We start from the raw sequence: 20,943 nt of genomic DNA, 5'->3' as shown, positions 1-20,943 counted from the left end.
CTGTTCATACATCGGGAGTAACTCCCACAGTACTAGGAAAAAGTGTGGAGAGCAAAAACTGGAGGGCAGAGATTAGAATACTTCCACCAAATTTAGGATTTTCGTTGCAAGTACTACTTAGAAATGAAGAGGCTGGCAAAGATGAGGAATTTGTGATCAAACTTCAATATGGTAGGATGACATCTTAGGCCAACTATACAACTAAATTGCAAATATATCACTAAATTAACCTGTCCACAACAGACTACTACCATATATGAACTGTATTGCTACTTGGCAGCACACCGAACAAACAGAACCGTTATTCTTACTGGGATTAAATTTAAATGTTGGCATGTGCTGCTAAAAACTACATCTGCTCTCTGACCACTTCTATTCCTGACAGGCTTTGTGAACTAACTGAATATAGTTCTCAAAAATACAAAAAAGGGCAAATTTGTATTCATTTATGAAAGTATGCACATTTCATTTAATGCAAATTCACTAAACTTAAAATTTTATATGCAAAACCCAGAAGCAGGGAACTACACTTCCATTAAACTGAACACATCAAATTTACTATGTAGCCACACAGCCTTCATTTAAACAATACCAATTATATCAAATCATTGAAACCATAATTATGCACTAAAAAATTCACCGACACCAACACCACACTACTTCACACTCCAATTTTCACTCTCAATGTGTTCCATTGATAGTTATCCAGGTAAATGCATAAGTGACTAGCAAGCACTGTAATAGAACCATTCCTTCAAAAACCATATCCACTTTTCTCCACAATCTCAAAGTACTCAAAATAATATCCTCCTTTAACAGGATCAGGATACTACAAAACTCATTTAAATACCACCTCTTTGTTTGTCTGTGCTACAGTTCACATCTCAAGAACATATTTCAGGGAAACTTCAGTGAAAAATACTACGGAATTGATTAGAAAACTTTATTCAATTAATGTACAATAAAACTGTACAACTCCATGTGGAATAAATTTAATCGAAGAGACCTGAAACAAAAGATTCAGAATTAGGATTTCGAAATCTGCCACTGAAATTTAGTAATTGCACTGCAAATGCATCATAGAATTTTTATCTTCACTTGCATCAGAAGCTAATACACTTAATCATCTCAAATCTAAATGTGTATTTCCAGATTTAACCACAAATTAAATATACATTTTCACTACATTTATACTTGCTCGTCCTTTGCCACTAAAACTGAAAGTAACCTCTTTCAATGACAATCACCATGAACTTTTGTGAGATAGCTGCAGAAGCTTGGGGTCATTAAACATTCTTTGTAAGTACATAATACCGAACCAACAATACGTTATTCCGATTATCATAACCTATAAAGCTGTACAGGGTCATTCAATTTATGAAGAAACTCACCAAAACCCATGTCGTCATCAGATTCCTCCGATTCTTCTTTCTTTTTGGCTTCTTCCTTCTTTTCAGCTGGCGCAGCCTCTGGAGCAGCACCGGCAGCAGCTGGGGCTGTAAATACCAAAGTTTCATAGTAAATTGTCTTAATACCGTTTCAAAACCGCCATAAAAAACTTAGAAATAAAGTTTTGACTACTGCTGGAAAGCACACTACGCAAATATTCCAGCAACTCTGGAAACTTCACTGAACAAGCTAGCATTGCCCTAAATTTCCTCTTTGATGAAAAATCCAGTAACTATGTTGGGCATAATAATGCAAATGCAACAAACACACAGCCCACTTCTAATTAGCTTATATATCTCGTCGAGGGTGTAATTGTTAATGCCAAACCCAGACTTAATATAACGTTCGTATCTTCGGCACAAATGCATTTCCCCCTGGAGAATGCAAAATTGAGCTAATGGGAAGAAATGCTACTAGTGAGGCCCTAACGGCTTACTGTAAGTACTCAATTGCATATACCAACAATTAGCGTAATTCGCGCCAAGTCGTGGACTTTGGTAATGTAAAGTTACAAACAAATAGTACTATTACAAATAAAGAAAAGTAACTACCAATAAGCAACACTCACCTGCTCCAACAGCGGGACCAGCTCCAACGCCAGCACCCACGTTTGTGATTAAATCTTTCACATTAATTCCTTCCAGTGCCTTTGCAAACAATCCTGGCCAGTACGGATCAACATCCACTGCTGCTGCCTTCAGAATAGTCTGGATTTTCTCGCCCTTAAAAAAAAAAAAATTTATATTATAACCAATGTCACTGAGAATCAAACAACGTTACGCAGTTAGAAATTACTTACAGTTACTGCGACCTCATCGTCAACGAGGATCAAGGCAGAGTAGATGCAGGCTAATTCAGACTTGTTAGACATGATGGACTATCTCCTTTGCTACCTAATTTCAAGTGCAAGTCGCCAAACAGGCCTTAGCTCCTTACGAGAACAAGCACATGTGCAAGAGGAAGCCCGTTCGTCACAATTCCCACCTTTTCACATCAAAGAGGTTCAATTTCCGCTGTAGACAAAATGCAAGTACTTCATTTGATCGATGGTCAAACAAACAACACAAAAAGTCGATTCACACTTGAAGGCACGGGATGTCAAATAATCTACAATGCTTTTCAAATGACGTCGACAGAACGGAAACGGGAGCCAACGTTTACTGGAAAGAAAACTTTGACGATGAGGGGACGGTGGCGCGTCTGCTAGAGGCTAATTCCCGCTTTCCGTAACGTCGCGTCCCGTCAAAACATTCTGTAAAGAATTTCGAATGGTGCCATCCACACTGGTCGTCCCGTCCCGTCACGTCACGCTACATATGTTAAAAAAAAAACATTTTTCAGTGTCTGAAGATTTCAATTCATTTCTTTATGAAACACTACAAATGGCTGACAACTTTAAAATAAAGACCACCTACTAATCAATCTGCTTCTATCCACAATACTTTTTTCGCAAGTTGCACCCACATTGCAATCCATTTCGTTGCACAATATGAAATAAGACACCGATACCTATAAGAATCCACTTTATAAATGTAGTAGAGGGCGAGTAATTTAGTACACTTGTATCATACAATTTAGACTGCTACCTCAATGCTCCAGTTAATCTTTCTTTATATACTATAAATTTAAAAAAAGAAATAATGAAACTAAACAATTTATATCAAATAACGAGCAACAAACAGTTCATATTACCCAAGAAAATCACGATAAAAAGAGGCAGCGATATCTGCGCATAACCATATATGGGTGACTGGAATTCGGTAGTAGGAAAAGGGAGAGAAGGAAACGTAGTAGGTGAATATGGATTGGGGCTAAGAAATGAAAAAGGAAGCCGCCTCGTAGAATTTTGCACAGAGCCTAACTTAATCATAGCTAACAATTGGTTCAAGAATCATAAAAGAAGGCTGTATACATGGAAGAAGCCTGGAGATACTGACAGGTTTCAGATAGATTATATAATGGTAAGACAGAGATTTAGGAACTAGGTTTTAAATTGTAAGACATTCCCAGGGGCAGATGTGGACTCTGACCACAATCTATTGGTTATGACCTGTAAATTAAAACTGAAGAAACTGCAAAAAAGGTGGGAATTTAAGGAGATGGGACCTGGATAAACTGAAAGAACCAGAGTTTGTACAGAGTTTCAGGGAGAGCATAAGGGAACAATTGACAGAAATGGGGGAAAGAAATACAGTAGAAGAAGAATGGGTAGCTTTGAGCAATGGAGTAGTGAAGGTTGCAGAGGATCAAGTAGGTAAAACGATGAGGGCTAGTAGACACCCTTGGGTAACAGAAGAAATATTGAATTTAATTGATGAAAGGAGAAAATATAAAAACACAGTAAATGAAGCAGGCAAAAAGGAATACAAACGTCTCAAAAATGAGATCGACAGGAAGTGCAAAATGGCTAAGCCGGGATGGCTAGAGGACAAATGTAAGGATGTAGAGGCTTACCTCACTAGGGGTAAGATAGATACTGCCTACAGGAAAATTAAAGAGACCTTTGGAGATAAGAGCACCACTGGTATGAACATCAAGAGCTCAGATGGAAACCCAGTTCTAAGCAAAGAAGGTAAAGTAGAAAGGTGGAAGGAGTATATAGAGGATCTATACAAGGGCGATGTACTTTAGGACAATATTATGGAGATGGAAGAGGATGTAGATGAAGATGAAATAGGAGATATGATACTGCGTGAAGAGTTTGACAGAGCACAGAAAGACCTGAGTCGAAACAAGGTCACCGGAGTAGACAACATTCAATTGCAACTACTGACGGCCTTGGGAGAGCCAGTCCTGACAAAACTCTACCATCTGGTGTCCAAGATGTATGAAACAGGCGAAATACCCTCAGACTTCAAGAAGAATATAATAATTCCAATCCCAAAGAAAGCAGGTGTTGACAGATGTGAAAATTACCGAACTATTAGTTTAATAAGTCACAGCTGCAAAATACAAACTCGAATTATGTACAGACGAATGGAAAAACTAGTAGAAGCCGACCTCGGGGAAGATCAGTTTGGATTCCGTACAAATGTTGGAACACGTGAGGCAATACTGACCCTACGACTTATCTTAGAACCTAGATTAAGGATGGGCAAACCTACATTTCTAGCATTTGTAGACTTAGAGAAAGCTTTTGACAATGTTGACTGGAATACTCTCTTTCAAATTCTGAAGGTGGCAGGGGTAAAATACAGGGAGAGATAGGCTATTTACAATTTGTACAGAAACCAGATGGCAGTTATAAGAGTCGAGGGACATGAAAGGGAAGCAGTGGTTGGGAAGGGAGTGAGACAGGGTTGTAGTCTCTCCCCGATGTTATTCAATCTGTATATTGAGCAAGCAGTGAAGGAAACAAAAGAAAAATTCGGAGTAGGTATTAAAATTCATGGAGAAGAAATAAAAATGTTGAGGTTCGCCGATGACATTGTAATTCTGTCATAGACAGCAAAGGACTTGGAAGAGCAGTTTAACAGAATGGGTAGTGTCTTGAAACGAGGATATAAGACGAACATCAACAAAAGCAAAACGAGGATAATGGAATGTGGTCTAATTAAGTCGGGTGATGCTGAGGGAATTAGATTAGGAAATGAGATACTTAAAGTAGTAAAGGAGTTTTGCTATTTGGGGATCAAAATAACTGATGATGGGCGAAGTAGAGAGGATATAAATTGTAGACTGGCAATGGCAAGGAAAGTGTTTCTGAAGAAGAGAAATTTGTTAACATCGAGTATAGATTTAAGTGTCTGGAAGCCATTTCTGAAAGTATTTGTATGGAGTGTAGCCATGTATGGAAGTGAAACATGGACGATAAATAGTTTGGACAAGAAGAGAATAGAAGCTTTCGAAATGTGGTGCTACAGAAGAATGCTGAAGATTAGATGGGTAGATCACATAACTAATGAGGAAGTATTGAATAGGATTGTGGAAAAGAGAGATTTGTGGCACAACTTGACCAGAAGAAGAGGGATCGGTTGGTAGGACATGTTCTGAGGTAAAAAGGGGTCACCAATTTAGTACTGGAGGGCAGCGTGGAGGGTAAAAATCGTAGAGGGAGACCAAGAGATGAATAAACTAAGCAGATTCAGGAGGATGTAGGTTGCAGTAGGTACTGGGAGATGAAGAAGCTTGCACAGGATAGAGTAGCATGGAGAGCTGCATCAAACCAGTCTCAGGGCTGAAGACCACAACAACAGCCATATATAGGGAGGAAATGACCTTGAGGGTCACTTGGTCAGTAACGGACAGATGACATCAACCGTTAAAACTTTCTTCCTGAGAAACTGTGGTGGCGGTGCTCTGCTGTGACGGGATGGATGTCGCCATTTAAATACATTGCAGAATGTTTTGATGGGACAGAAAGTGACTTGACGCGATGACCAGCGTTAATTGGCCTTGAATGCTCTTCCACAAAAGGAGGCCAGGTACCTGATAGCGAAAGAGAAGTTTTACAGTACCTGCAAAGAGAAGAAGCCTACACTGTGCATGAATAATAACATAAATTTATAAGTAAATTTTATCAAGTAACCTTTCTTCAACACTGAATAAATCAGCTCTATTGAAGAAGAAAAATGAAGGAATGTTGTTTCCACGTTATTTAAACTTGGAAAGGAAGAAACAGAATTGATAGGACAAATGTAACTTATTGCCTTACACATACTGTCTTATGTATTTGTATATACATATTTCTGATAGCAAATAAATGTCGATTTCTTGAATTAATTGAATGACACTTTCTTTGTTGTTTCAGTTTTCAGCAGTCTACCACACAAACTTTATCAAGAACATCCACTATGAAGTTCACTTTCGCTGTTAATAATCTTTAGCATTAGCTCTTCCTTAATTCTGACACTATAATGAAATATGGTATTTCATTACACCATTTTCAGTGTTGGGTTAAGAGAAATGACATGTTGATGATCCGCCTGTTGTGAAGATACCACCATTTGACGATGGTGTCGCCTGCCGTTCTGTTACCGTCAATTGGAAGTCCGCAGCTCGTGATCTAGTGGCCAGCGTTGCTGCCTCTGGATCACAGGGTCCCAGGTTCGATTCCCAGCCAGGTTGGGGATTTTCTCTGCCTAGGGCTCAGTGTGTGTGTTATATTCATTAATTCATCATCGTCATCATATGTGACAGTGGTTAGTCTGGTCTGTGTAAAAATTGGGACTTGTACAGGCCCTGATGACCAGTAGTTGAGAGGCCCACAAACCAAATATCATCATCGACATTTATTGGAATCGGCTTTAATAGTGGTTAAACTCCATGACTGTTGGAAAAATCTTGAAATTTGTGGTAAGGTCTTATGGGACCAGACTGCTGAGGTCATCAGTTCCTAAGCTTACACAGTATTTAACCTGACTTAAACTAACTTACGCTAAGGACGACACACACTCCCATGCCCGAGGGAGGACTTGAAACTTCAATTGGGGGAGCCGCATGGACCATGGCAAGACGCCTCAGACCACATGACTACCCCATGCGGCATGACTGTTGATTAAAGTTCTTGCAGAAATGCAACAAGCTAGCAGGCTTCTATATTTCTTCAACTAACTTACAGTCTCTGTTTGAACAACAGAATTAAACCACCATGGGTAAACTCGGGTTCCCAGTGGCAACAAAAAATTTTCATATGGACCATCCCACTCGTACATCCACCAACCAGCCGACTGTGAAAACACCCTGCCGATAACAGAAAATTTAAAAGTCATTCAACTTACTGCTTTGTGCAACATCGTCTACTGGCACTCAAGGGTTTCAGCAAGTGCCAGTAGATGCATTAGCACTCATTCAGCATTCATTAATGCGACACAGGTCTTGAATCATTTGTTTGCACATATAGTCTAAACATAGCTTTGTCTTCAACTATATACACTATGCGATCAAAAGTTTACAGACCCCCCCCCCCCCCCCCCCAACATACGCTTTTCATATTAGGTACATTGTGCTGCCTCCTACTGTCAGGTACTCAGGTACTCCATATCAGCGACCTCATTAGTCATGATACATTATGAGAGAGCGGAATGGGGCACTCCACGGAACTCACTGACTTGCAATGTGGTCAGGTGACTGGGTGTCACTTGTGTCATACGTCTGCACCCGAGATTTCCACACTCCTAAACACCCCTAGATCCACTGTTTCCGTTGTGATAGTGAAGCGGAGACGTAAAGAGACGCGTACAGCACAAAAGTTTACAGGCCGAGCTCTTGTGATAAATGGCGGAGCCCACTAACAGTTGAAGAGAGTAGTAATATGTAATAGGTAGATATCTTTCCAGACGATCACACAGAAATTCCTAACTGCATCAGAATCCACTGCAAGTACTATGACAGTTAGATGGGAGGTGCGAAAACTTGGATTTCATGATCGAGCAGCTACTCATAAGCCACACACCACTAGGGTAAGTGCCGAACGACGCCTCGCTTGGTGTAAGGAGCAGAAACATTGGACTATTGAACAGTGGAGAAGCGTTGTATGGAGTGATGAATCACGGTACAAAATGTGGAGATCCGATGGCAGGGTGTGGGTATGGCGAATGCCATGTGAACGTCATCTGCCACTATGCGTAGTGCCAACAGTAAAATTCGGAGGCAGTGGTGTTCTGTTGTGGTGGTGTTTTTCATGTTGTTTTGCGTTGCACAATCACAGCACAGGCCTACATTAATGTTTTAAGCATCTTCTTGCTTCACATTGTTGAAGAGAAATTTGGGGATGGTGACTGAATCTTTCAACACGATCGAGCACCTGTTCATAATAAACGGCCTGTGGCGGAGTGGTTACACGACAATAACTCCCCTGTAATGGACTGGTCTGCACGGAGTCCTGGCCTTAATCCTATAGAACACCTTTGAGATGATTTGGAACACCGACTTCGTACCAGGCCTCACCGACCGACATTGATACCTCTCCTCAGTGCAGCACTCGGTGAAGAATGGGCTGCCATTCCCCAAGAAACCTTCCAGCACCTAATTGAACATATGCCTGCGAGAGTGGAAGCTGTCATCAAGGCTATGGGTAGGCCAACACCATACTGCATTTTAGCATTAGCGATAGGGGGCGCCACAAACTTGTAAGTTATTTTAAGCCAGGTGTCTGGATATTTTTGATCATATAGTGTAACTAAATACTTAGTAAAATTTTCTTAAACTTTGTAATAGGAGTTTCATTTCATCCTTCAGCAGCCTTTTACCACTAAGTAGAATGGAAGAAACTCAGTATCATTTACTGTAGTGCAATGTATTATCTGCAGATATGTCAATATTTTAAAGGTATTTTGATTTCAGTGTAACGATAACAAGCTTTTGCTCTAGCCCTGAGTGCAGATATTAACTTCTCAGAACTCTGACAAAGAATAAAACAAAACAGAACTGTTCAGATAAGAGCCTTACTTTCAAATGCACCTATAGGGTTCTGTACTGTAAAAAGCAGCCAGTATTTCGTAAAATCTTTGAAACTGTGGTTTGAGGAATGCAAGAAATGTACGATATGGTAGTATGAGCGACTCTGCTAGGCACATACCTCAGTGTTACCTGAAAGCACACAGATGTCTAACTTTTATATACAGGAAGAAACAAGATCAGAATTAAATCAAAATTTGTTTTACTCATTCAAACATAGTTTTCAAATATCGCTTCATTCCCTGCTGAAGACTCGTTTATTAGCATGTTCGACACCCATAATGATTTTTATAAGACACCTGTTTCCTTATTGAGCATTTGCGAGGTCCATTCTCTTCATTAACGTTTCTAGAAGTTTTTGAGCTGAAATCTACACACAACTACGTTTACAATTACGAGAATAACTTCAGTAGACACAATCTTGAAAACTTTGCTAGTACAAATTCCGACCACACATGTGAAAACATTTAGTGACCTATGAAGGTGATGACAGGGAACTGAAGTATGGGAAAATGCTGCAGCAAAGCATATAAATAGAGTATTCGTCCTTCAAAAAGATTAAAAAAAGATCATTAGGATTTTAAGCAACCTTAGATGTAATGAGTGAAACAAAGGGACGATGAGGAGTAAGAAATCACTTAGACTGCCATTAATTTGGATCTCTAAAACTGTACAAATTATTTTGAGATACAAGTAGCACAACTGTCTAAACAAAGACGTCCATACTTACAACGCTATAAGAGACGGTGATTATCGTCTGGCAAGACATAGCACAAAAGGTGAAAACAACACCCTCTATTACATGGGGTAAAAACTTCTGAAGTATATACAAAGTTTGAAGCGAAGTTTTCTTGAAGTGGCTTTGAAGAAGTATCTTGCTAATAAGTGATAATAAGTTTCCCTCTGAGGGTCAGACTGCCTTCATTTGCAGCACATTGGTCATAGGTAAATGAAAGATATTGGGTTTTTGTAAGTGATCGCAGAAAGTTGTGACATGAATTGTATCATATACCCACAACCCAAAAGAAACATTGTGTTTGTCCATGGACAATAAATAAGTGTACGAGTTTGTTCCCTGCAGAAACAGGGCTTAAAGCTATATTTGCACAGCCAGTGAAAACTTGCATATGAATGTCGCATCACACAACAGGCCTGTGGAAACACCCTACTGATTCACTATCACGCCAGTTTACATGACAGTCAGAGAACAAAAATCCATTTAACCTACTGGCGATTCCCCCATCCGCACCCAATAGCTTCAGCAACTGACACTGGCTCAACATGCTCTTATTCTGCTTTCATGTACAGATGAATAACTAGCATTATCACACAGAAATTAGCTCTGTATTCATCTGCATACATAAATACTTAATAATGTGGCAAAATGTTCTTAAACCTAATGATACCGATCTTATTCTAGGCTTTGGCAATGCCTTTCAATCACGAATTATCTGGGATGGAAATTTGCCTTGTATCACGAGATGTGTTGAATTATGCTGCTGTCTCTTGATGGGTACGCAGATCCATGCAGTGTTAGTGTAAGAAGTTGACTGTGGGTGCAGCCATTGAAGAAAGGCACATATAAAATAGCAATGGCAGTCGTATTCGCAAATTTTGTTGTTTTGTGGGGAATAGTCATGCTCAGCAGTTGTGAGATTCAGTATGCAGCTTTTAAAAGCCACATTGTTGATTGATATGCAGGAATATCTGTTGTAAGCTCATCTAGAAACAACAGTTTATTCACGATAAGAAATGATGTTGGTGAAGTGAAAATACAGGACTTTGGGTAAGGTCAGTACAGGATTATCAACACAAAAACCAAATGGGGGTAATGCATGAGTAGGTCTAACAATGGATAAAAATATTAATATAAGTAACACAATATGAACAGCACAGTGTATTCATTATTGTAACCCTGCAGGAAAGAAGCTAGCTCAGCGCTATCAGTTGATATTTCTCATAGCTCCAGAGATGATGAAGAGTTTCAAATAATCTGTGATCAATTAAAATAAATCATTCAGATTATTAAGGGAAAAGCAAATTCATTTCTGATTAGGGACTGGAATCCAACAGCAGTAAAAGGAAGAGAAGGAAAAATATTAGAATAAAATAGAGAAGCCGAAAAGAATGAAAGGAGAAGAGAGCTGGTAGAATTATGCAAAGAGGGTGATTTAATATTTGCTAAAGCTTGTTTAAGAATCTGGAAGAAGGTGATATATGCGAAACAGACCTTAAGACTGTTGGAGATATGTGAACAAAATATTTTTCTAGTGTGTATAGGTATGTCTAGGATACAATGTGTCAAGTGCATTAGACCTCTATGAAATGGCATTCTATGGTTATTGATTGGCAACAAGGTCTTGCGCATAGCCTATGTATAGAATGTTTTATGTGTTAATAAAGTTAAGTTTTGTTCTGTTCCTAAACAGTTTTTGCAGCCAATTCCCTGCGCTAAAGTAAAGAATCCAACATAGACAATAAGAGGTTTCACATAAATTATATGTAGTAAGACACAGATTTTGTAACAAAATTTTAAGCTGAAAAACATTTTCAAGGGCAGGACAGATATGGATTCCTCTCGTAATGTATTGGTTATGAACGGCATCATTAAGAGATGAAATACTGGAAGTAGCAGAGGATCAAGTAAACAAAAAGCCAAGCCCAGTAGAAATACTTGGTTAGTACATGGGATATTGAATGTAACTGACTAAAGGAGAAAATGTACAAATGCAGCAAATAAAGCACGCAGATGGGGAGACATAAGACTGACATGAAGTGCAAAATGATGAAGGGAGATAGAAGCATGCATGACAATGGGAAAAATAGGTACCACTAACAATAAATTTAGAGAAACTTAGGAGGAAAGAGAAGCATCTGTATGAAAATGACAAGCTCAGATAGCACAGCAGTACTAAACAAACAAGGGAAGGCTGAAATTAAAATATAGAGTGTAGGGTGTTCCACAGTTCCTATTATAGGCTTCTAGTGGTGCAGAGTAGACTTATTAAATAAAGTTTAGATAAGGGATCCATGTCCAGCAATGTAACATTTGGACATAAAAAAGTATGAAGAGTAGATCACTTTTAAATTTCTCACTTCACAAATGCATGCAAACTGAGTAGAGTGTGCTGTCATCAGTCCCTTTTATAATTATGGCATCGTAAACTATTTTCGTCCGACTACAACAACAGCTGCGAAAACTGGTACATTCACAATGAGGAGGTTGACTGTGGTGTTCCTCAGATGCACCACATTCTCAACTTTGAAGAAGATAGTCTTTGTCATGTCGAAGAGAACTGGATGACGAGTACTTGAAACATCGCCCATGTCATATTCCCTGCATATCACACAGCTCAAAGCTCATAGTCTCCACTGTGTGCGTAGCGTGAAGTGGCAGATTGGAAACTGTTTCAGTCTTCAAACTTATTTTACAGTCAATGGTACTTCTCCAGACATGGATGATCAAACCTTTATCTACTAAGTCCTCTCTGCAACATGTGGAAGCCTTTAATAGGAACTGTAAAACGCACTGTATATGACTATGGAAGGGAAACGAACGATTTATATTACTAAATGGCTGAAACAGTCATCTGGTACGCCCAACCGCATGCTGCCTGCCTACTGACTTCCAGGGGTACCCAAAATTTGATTTTCAATTTTCCATATAATCATTGACCAAATTTAAAACTTTTAAATGCCCACTCGTTAAGAGGTACAATCTTACTGAGTAAGAGAAGTATTAAAGTTAGAAACTTGAGGCAGCATGACTCGCAATGTGTAAATTACCTAGACTATATTTACCCAGTATTAACACTTCGAAAAAGCTTCAAACGTCGTTTGAAACCTTTTGAAACTTTTTCTCACTGACATCCATCACCAGTTAAGGAAAGGAAAAAAGTCTATCGCTTCCTAGATTTTTGCTGTTTATGTAGTAAAGTTTCAGCATCAACAATGACGTATCAATTTATTATTTCTTTGCTACTAACGCTATCCGTAACACATTTTCCAGATGGTATCCACTTATGCCACTGAACACATATGAAAAATTATATCATTGTACAACAGACAGTTCAGAAAATATGACTTCATAAACAATGAGATGCTTGGAAAACAATCTTTTCTTAAAATGGAACACAAATTGTCCAAAAATACTCATCCAGTGTTTGATAATGGAGCACTAAGCGACTTTCCGCAGACTTTAAACATAATTTCAAACCTATTCGGAGCTTTTTCATTAGTCTATAGGTGAACAATCACAAACCAATAATTCATTTGTAAGGTAATCGGACATTTGAAACTGTCTTATGCTTTTAAGTTAGATTCTTTAGATAATAGTGGGTGGGCTACTTGTGTTATAGAAAGGGGAGAAGAAGTAGGTGAAGATTGGATGGATGATAGGATACAGTGAGAAGAATTTAACAAATCACTTAACAACTTAAGTAGGAACAAGGCACTTAGATTAGATGACACTTCCTCAGAATTGTTGAGATCATTATGTGAACATATCATCATATATATCTATTCCATCTGGTATGCAAGAGAAATGAACGGCAAAATACCCTCAGACTTCACATAGAAGGCAGGTGTAACAGTTTAATTAGTCATGGTCACAAAATAATGGCATGAATTATTTACATAAGAACAGAAAAGAAGTAGAAGCCCACCTCAGAGAAGATTAGTTCAGCCTCCAGAGAAATGTAGGAACATGCAATGCAAACTGACTTTACGACTTATCTAACAAGGGAAACTCCCTATCGCACCCCCCCTCCCCCACCCTCTGATTTAGTTGTGAAATGCCCCATTGGATATCCCATGAAGAATTGAACATAGATCAAGCATGAAAACATGAAAAAGGTGTACTGATCTGTGAAGAAAGAAGCAAAATAGGAACAGTGAATGGTCCAAGCTTAAGACATGCAATGCTGAGAGAAGGTGAAAAGCCACGGCACTGTGGTTCTGTGGTAACAGTATTGGACTTAGAAGCAGAAGATCAATGTTCAAATCTCTCTCATGTCCATTATTTTTTTGTTTCACTAAATTATGAACTTACTGTCTGCTCATTCGCATGTTTGTACTCCTTCTGTAGTCTTGGCAATTGTCGTACCATACATTGGTTATAGAATATGAGTTATGTGGGATGAATATATTACTGTCGAAACTAAATCTGATGAATAGAGAGAGCAGACGAGATGCTGAATAGACCTCTCACAGAAATGAAAAGAGCAAATAAACGGATGTGCACAATGTTACAGCATTCAAATTTAAGAGCCAAAACTTCCAAAACGGAACGCAACTGTCACAACATGTGGTATTTGTGAAGAAGAAACAGGAAATACGTACATCTGGGGGTCCATATCTTACACCTAGCAGTTGCAGATGGACGCTGCACCACGACACACTCACAAATTTGAATACAGCAAACAGATATGTCATTGACCAGACGTACACTTCATAATTTTGTGAAAAAACATATGTGGAGGCATGGGAAGTTTGAACACGGATCTCCTCCTTCAATTTCCAGCTCCATGACGATATGAAAACGGTAACATGGTTGTTCAAGTTCACTCGATGCTGCCTATTTTAACAGTGGACTGCTCACTGTTTCTATTTTGCTTCTTTTTTCACAGTTTGGAACACCTTCTTCCTGTTTTCATGCTTGCTCTGTGTTCAGTGTTTAATGGGCTATCCACTGGACCATCTGATGACGAAAACTGAGATGGATACGAAGGTGAGCTCCCCTTGTAACAAGAGAGACTGAAGAAAGGCAGACCTGCATTTAGAGTATTTCTACATTTTGAGAAACCATTTCACAATGTTGACTGGGAAACTCTCTTTGAATATCGAAACTTGCAAGAATAAAATATGGGGACCGAAAGATAATTTACAACTTATATGGAAAGCAGACTGCAATCAGTCGAAGGACATGAAAGTGAGTCAGTAACTGAGAAGAGAGTGAGGCAAGGCTGAATCCTGTCGCTCCTGTTACTCAATCTTTACATTGACCAATATATGAAGGAAACCAAGGAGAAACTAGGGAAGTGTATTATATGTGAAAGAGAATACTTTAAAACCCTGGGGTAACCTGAATCCAACTAATTCTTTGAGAGATGGGAAAGCAGCTGTAAGAGCTGTTGGACAGAATGGATAGCAACTTGAACTGAGTTTAAAAGACGAACATCTACAAAAGAAAACAAGGATAATGACATGTGACCAATTAAAACAACAAATGCTGAGGAAATTAGAATAGTAAACGAGCCAGTAAAAAGACGAGTTTTGCCTTTTGGGTGGCAAATTAACTGATGACGACTGAGGTAGAGAGTATACAAAATGCAGAATGGTAGTAGCAAGAAAATTATTTATGAAAACAGATATTCGTTAACAATAAATATAAATTAAACATTAGAAAGTCTTTTCTGAAGTTATTTGTCTGGAACGTAAGATTGTAACGGAGTGAAACGTGGTTGAGAAACAGTATAGACAAGACGTGAATAAAAGCATTTGAAATGTGGTGCTCCAGAAGTATGCTGAAGATTCATTGGATAAAACGAATAAATAACCAAGACTTATTGCATCAAATCGTGGAGTAAAGAGTTATGTGACACAAGTTGATTAAAAAATGGGATCAGATGATCATGAGACATAAAGCACTCCATCGTCAGGCCATGAGTGGCCTACCGTGACCATCCGGCCGCAGTGTCATCCTCAGTGGAGGATGCGGATAGGAGCGGTATGGGGTCAGCACACTGATCTCCCAGCCGTAATGATGGTATTCTTGACCAAAGCTGCTACTATTCGGTCGAGTAGCTCCTCAATTGGCATCACAAGTCTGAGTGCACCCCGAAAAATGACAACAGCGCATGGTGGTCTGGACGGTCAGCCATCCAAGTGCTGACCACGCCCGCCAACGCTTAACCTCGGTGATCGCATGGGAACTAGTGTACCCACTGTGGCAAGGCCGTTGCCCATAAGACATAAAGGAATAGACAACTTGACTAGTGAGGCAAATGTGGGAGTAATAATTGTACGTGGAGACAAAGTATTCACTACAGTAGACAGATTGACATAAATGGATGTTACAGCAGATGTGCAACAACGTTTATTTGCTGCTCTCCTATCTGGTGGTAATATTCTGTCAAACAGTAACAACTTCTGCACGAGAGAGTGCCGTGACTGTATATATTAGACTGTTCTAGCAGATCGAAAAATGATTGTGTATGGAACCTAAATCCTCTGCATATAGTGTCTTTGGAGTTCTATTAGTTGGCTAGTTGGTTGCATGTTCCATTGATTAGTTGCACGGTACAGTAGCCATTATGATGTGGAACATATGAAGTGCACAAAAATGCACATATAAAACAAGATTTTTAATATACATATATTATAATACAGAGTTAAAGATTAATATTTCTATTATTTACCCCATTCCCTTAAATGACACAAAAGGCGTATACTATATTTATAGATTTATTTATTCCTATTCAAGAATTCATCTATGGTATAGAAGGAGTTGTCAAGGAGATATGATTTCAATTTATTTTTGAAGCTATTACTGCTTCAAAAATAAATTGAAATCACATCTCCTTGACAACTCCTTCTATACCATAGACACATAAGGTCTGTCAGACAATTTATTTCATCTGGTGTATTGTCTAAAATTTTTATAGCAGCATACTTTACCCCTTTCTGTGACAAAGATAGGTCGAGTAAAGGATAGTGTAAATGTTTCTTTTTTCTGGTGTTATAATCATGAATGTCACTGTTGGTTTTAATCTGGTCCATGTTGTTGAGAACAAATTTCATTAGTGAGTAAACGTACTGTGAGGGTGTTGAAGGAATTCCCAGTCTCTTAAAAAGATGCCTTCAAGATGTGCGACTATGAAGCCCACACATTATTCTAACCACTTTCTTTTGAGCAGTGTACACTTTTTGTCTAAATGTGGAGTTATCCCAAAATACACTCCTGGAAATTGAAATAAGAACACCGTGAATTCATTGTCCCAGGAAGGGGAAACTTTATTGACACATTCCTGGGGTCAGATACATCACATGATCACACTGACAGAACCACAGGCACATAGACACAGGCAACAGAGCATGCACAATGTCGGCACTAGTACAGTGTATATCCATCTTTCGCAGCAATGCAGGCTGCTATTCTCCCATGGAGACGATCGTAGAGATGCTGGATGTAGTCCTGTGGAACGGCTTGCCAAGCCATTTCCACCTGGCGCCTCAGTTGGACCATCGTTCGTGCTGGACGTGCAGACCGCGTGAGACGACGCTTCATCCAGACCCAAACATGCTCAATGGGGGACAGATCCAGGGATCTTGCTGGCCAGGGTAGTTGACTTACACCTTCTAGAGCACGCTGGGTGGCATGGGATACATGCGGACGTGCATTGTCCTGTTGGAACAGCAAGTTCCCTTGCCGGTCTAGGAATGGTAGAACGATGGGTTCGATGACGGTTTGGATGTACCGTGCACTATTCAGTGTCCCTTCAACGAGCACCAGAGGTGTACGGCCAGTGTAGGAGATCGCTCCCCACACCATGATGCCGGGTGTTGGCCCTGTGTGGCTCGGTCGTATGCAGTCCTGATTGTGGCGCTCACCTGCACGGCGCCAAACACTTATACGACCATCATTGACACCAAGGCAGAAGCGACTCTCATCGCTGAAGACGACACGTCTCCATTCGTCCCTCCATTCACGCCTGTCGCGACACCACTGGAGGCGGGCTGCACGATGTTGGGGCGTGAGCGGAATACGGCCTAACAGTGTGCGGGACCGTAGCCCAGCTTCATGGAGACGGTTGCGAATGGTCCTCGCCGATACCCCAGGAGCAACAGTGTCCCAAATTTGCTGGGAAGTGGCGGTGCGGTCCCCTACGGCACTGCGTAGGATCCTACGGTCTTGGCGTGCATCCGGTCCCAGGTCGATGGGCACGTGCACCTTCCGCCGACCACTGGCGACAACATCGATGTACTGTGGAGAACACACGCCCCACGTGTTGAGTAAATCGGCGGTACGTCCACCCGGCCTCCCGCATGCCCACTATACGCCCTCGCTCAAAGTCCGTCAACTGCACATACGGTTCACGTCCACGCTGTCGCGGCATGCTACCAGTGTTAAAAACTGCGATGGAGCTCCATATGCCACGGCAAACTGGCTGACACTGACGGCGGCGGTGCACAAATGCTGCGCAGCTAGCGCCATTTGACGGCCAACACCGCGGTTCCTGGTGTGTCCGCTGTGCCGTTCGTGTGATCATTGCTTGTACAGCCCTCTCGCAGTGTCCGGAGCAAGTATGGTGGATCTGACACACCGGTGTCAATGTGTTCGTTTTTCCATTTCCAGTAGTGTATTTTTATAGATTTATTTATTCCTGTTCAAGAATTCATCGATGGTATAGAAGGAGTTGTCAAGGAGATATGATTTCAATTTAGTTTTGAAGCTATTACTGCTTCAAAAATAAATTGAAATCATATCTCCTTGACAACTCCTTCTATACCATAGATGAATAAGGTCTGTCACACAATTTATTTCATCTGGTAATTTGTCTAAAATTTTTATAGCAGCATACTTTACCCCTTTCTGTGCCAAAGGTAGTTCTAGTAAAGGATAGTGTAAATGTTTCTTTTTTCTGGTGTTATAATCATGAATGTCACTGTTGGTTTTAATCTGGTCCATGTTGTTGAGAACAAATTTCATTAGTGAGTAAACGTACTGTGAGGGTGTTGTAGGAATTCCCAGTCTCTTAAAAAGATGCCTTCAAGATGTGCGACTATGAAGCCCACACATTATTCTAACCACTTTCTTTTGAGCAGTGTACACTTTTTGTCTAAATGTGGAGTTATCCCAAAATATTATTCTGTATGGCATCAGAGAGTGAAAGTATGCAAAGTATGTTAGCATACTAATTTCTATATCCTCGAAATTTGCAATTATTCTGATTGCAAAAGTTTCTCAAACTAGTCACTTTAGAAGATGCAAAACAAGAATTTTCCTATTAAGGGTCTCATCTATGTGTACACCCAAAAACTTGGTATGCTCTACCCTGTCTACTGACTTCTGTTGATGTGTTATATTTATTGAAGGAACTGTACTTTTTGCAGCAGAAAATTGGGTGTAGTGGTTTTCTTTTTCAAAGTTTAGAGCAAGCCGATTTGCAGAAAACCAATTAATGACTTTTCCAAAGACCTTATTTATATATTTTCAATTGGAGTTTCTTTTACTGGATTAATAATGATCCTTGTATCATCAGCAAAGAATGTCAGTTCAGCTTCCTGTTCCAGATAGGAAGGTAGGTCATCAACATAGATCAAGATCAGAAGGGGACCCATGATTGTACCCTGTGAAACACCTAATGTAATTTCACCCAGTTGGATGAAGTGGCAAACTTATTTAAATCACTTGTCCCATATAAGGAAACTTTTTGCTTCCTGTTCTGTTGGTATGACTTAAACCACTCATGTGCTATTCCATTTATACCATAGAATTGTAATTTCTGTAACATAATGTCATGGTTCACACAATCAAATGCTCTGGACAAGTCTCAGAAAATTCCTGTTGGTGACATTTCACTATTTAAAGACTCTATTGTGTGGACAGTGAAATTGTATGTTACAGTCTCAGTGGAACAGCATTTTTGAAATCCGAACTGTTGAGATCGATAAGCACTCTTGAGTAAAATACTTGCTTGAAGATTTTTGAAAATGCTGTAAGCAAGGATACTGGCCGATAATTGTTGACATCTGTGGTGTCCCCCTTTCTGTAAAGAGGCCTGACAATAGCATATTTTAATCTGTCTGGGAAAATACCTTGAGTTAGTGATGCATTACGTATGTGACTCAAAACATCAGCTGTAATTGCTCCACATTGTATTAATATCTTATTAGAGATGTCAGATACTCAAACAGACGTTTATTTTTCAAAGATTTAATAATTTTACGTATTTCACAAGAGGTTGTTAGGTAAAATTTAATCTTCAATATTTTCAGCGTTTCGCGGCCCTGTCAGCAACTGTATCAATATTAAATTCAAAATTAACAGCCTCAGTTGCGGAGTTACCTAGATTTACCTAGGTTTCAATTGGGATAACCCAACCTTCTTCAGAATTACACTTACTAATGTTTGTCCATAATGGACATTGTCAAACTAAAAATACAAATACACCAAGTGTCGTCATATTTAAAAAACTTAACTGAAGCTGCCTCAGCCCCACTTCCCGACCGCGATGCGGCAGCCATGAGTGTTGTACTGGACACTTGGTGTATTTGTATTTTTAGTTTGACAATGTCCATTATGGACAAACATTAGTAAGTGTAATTCTGAAGAAGGTTGAGTTATCCCAATTGAAACCTAGGTAAATCTCGGTAACTCCGCAACTGAGGCTGTTAATTTTGCATTTAAAATTTAATCTGACTAATTTTTTTCAAAACAGCCTCTTCCATGAACTGCCTGGCTTTTTCTTTTGAACTGTTCTCAACAATTTTTCCTCCTTCACTTAAGAATTGGTTGTTAAATACATTAGCTATTTGTGTACTGTTGGTTAGGATGGTCTCATTCTCTTTAATAGTAATACTACCTACCCCTGTCTCCCTCCTAACAACATTCTGTATTGATGTTGTACCTCTTCAGGCTTTCCCGGCGAGATCCTGACATGTGGAATAATTGGGTCTACTGCAGGCTGTCTGTGTCGCTCTGGCACAATATTTCGGCCACGTATCTCGTTGCCTTCTTCAGGTGCTACCTGAGACTGCCATATTGGAGGATCTTGTCCAGTATTTATGTCCAGAGAGCGCTGGGTGCTCTCTCTGCCATCCGCGCCCTCCTGGCGCTGCCTGTAATGTGTTGTCTCTTCCCCAGTGCTTCCTCGGACGTCCGCGCCCGACTTGGTCGCCGTCTGTGGCAGCTGTCTGAGGCCCGTCTCCTGTCGGGCGTTCTGTGCGCGGTCCGCTCTCGCCTGGCGCTGCTCCTGAGGTGTTGGCACTTCCCTGGTGCTCTGACAGTCGTCCGTGCTCGGCTCGTCCATCATCTGCGGTCGTGGCGGCTGTCAGAGGTCCGTCCTTCGTGGGAAGTTGCGTTCGCCTGGCGCT

General features: G+C 40.1%; 1 protein-coding gene across 1 annotated transcript; it reads right to left on the bottom strand.

Annotated features, from left to right (window-relative positions):
* Positions 1–929: 929 nt before the first annotated feature.
* Positions 930–2,449, bottom strand: LOC126335389 (60S acidic ribosomal protein P1-like). The gene is made up of 4 exons (XM_049998614.1): positions 2,249–2,449; positions 2,018–2,171; positions 1,392–1,496; positions 930–1,006 (listed from the first exon to the last, which is right to left on the bottom strand). The coding sequence occupies exons 1-4, from the start codon at positions 2,318–2,320 to the stop codon at positions 993–995; spliced, it is 345 nt and encodes a 114-aa protein (XP_049854571.1). The 5' UTR covers positions 2,321–2,449; the 3' UTR covers positions 930–992.
* Between the last annotated feature and the right edge of the window lie 18,494 nt (positions 2,450–20,943).

This window comes from Schistocerca gregaria, chromosome 2, assembly GCF_023897955.1.
Source record: "Schistocerca gregaria isolate iqSchGreg1 chromosome 2, iqSchGreg1.2, whole genome shotgun sequence".
NCBI classification, from domain to species: Eukaryota; Metazoa; Arthropoda; class Insecta; order Orthoptera; family Acrididae; genus Schistocerca; species Schistocerca gregaria.
Note: the sequence above shows the minus strand (reverse complement) of the source record. Positions and strands in the feature narration are given on the sequence as shown.

What these genes read in the sequence shown, in the direction of transcription:
- LOC126335389 (XM_049998614.1), bottom strand. Translation starts at nt 2,320, where the DNA reads ATGTCTAACAAGTCTGAATTAGCCTGCATCTACTCTGCCTTGATCCTC. An exon ending in ACGATGAGGTCGCAGTAACT is followed by an intron (nt 2,172 to 2,248) that starts GTAAGTAATTTC and finishes TTTTTTTTTAAG; the next exon opens with GGCGAGAAAATCCAGACTAT. An exon ending in TGGTCCCGCTGTTGGAGCAG is followed by an intron (nt 1,497 to 2,017) that starts GTGAGTGTTGCT and finishes TGGTATTTACAG; the next exon opens with CCCCAGCTGCTGCCGGTGCT.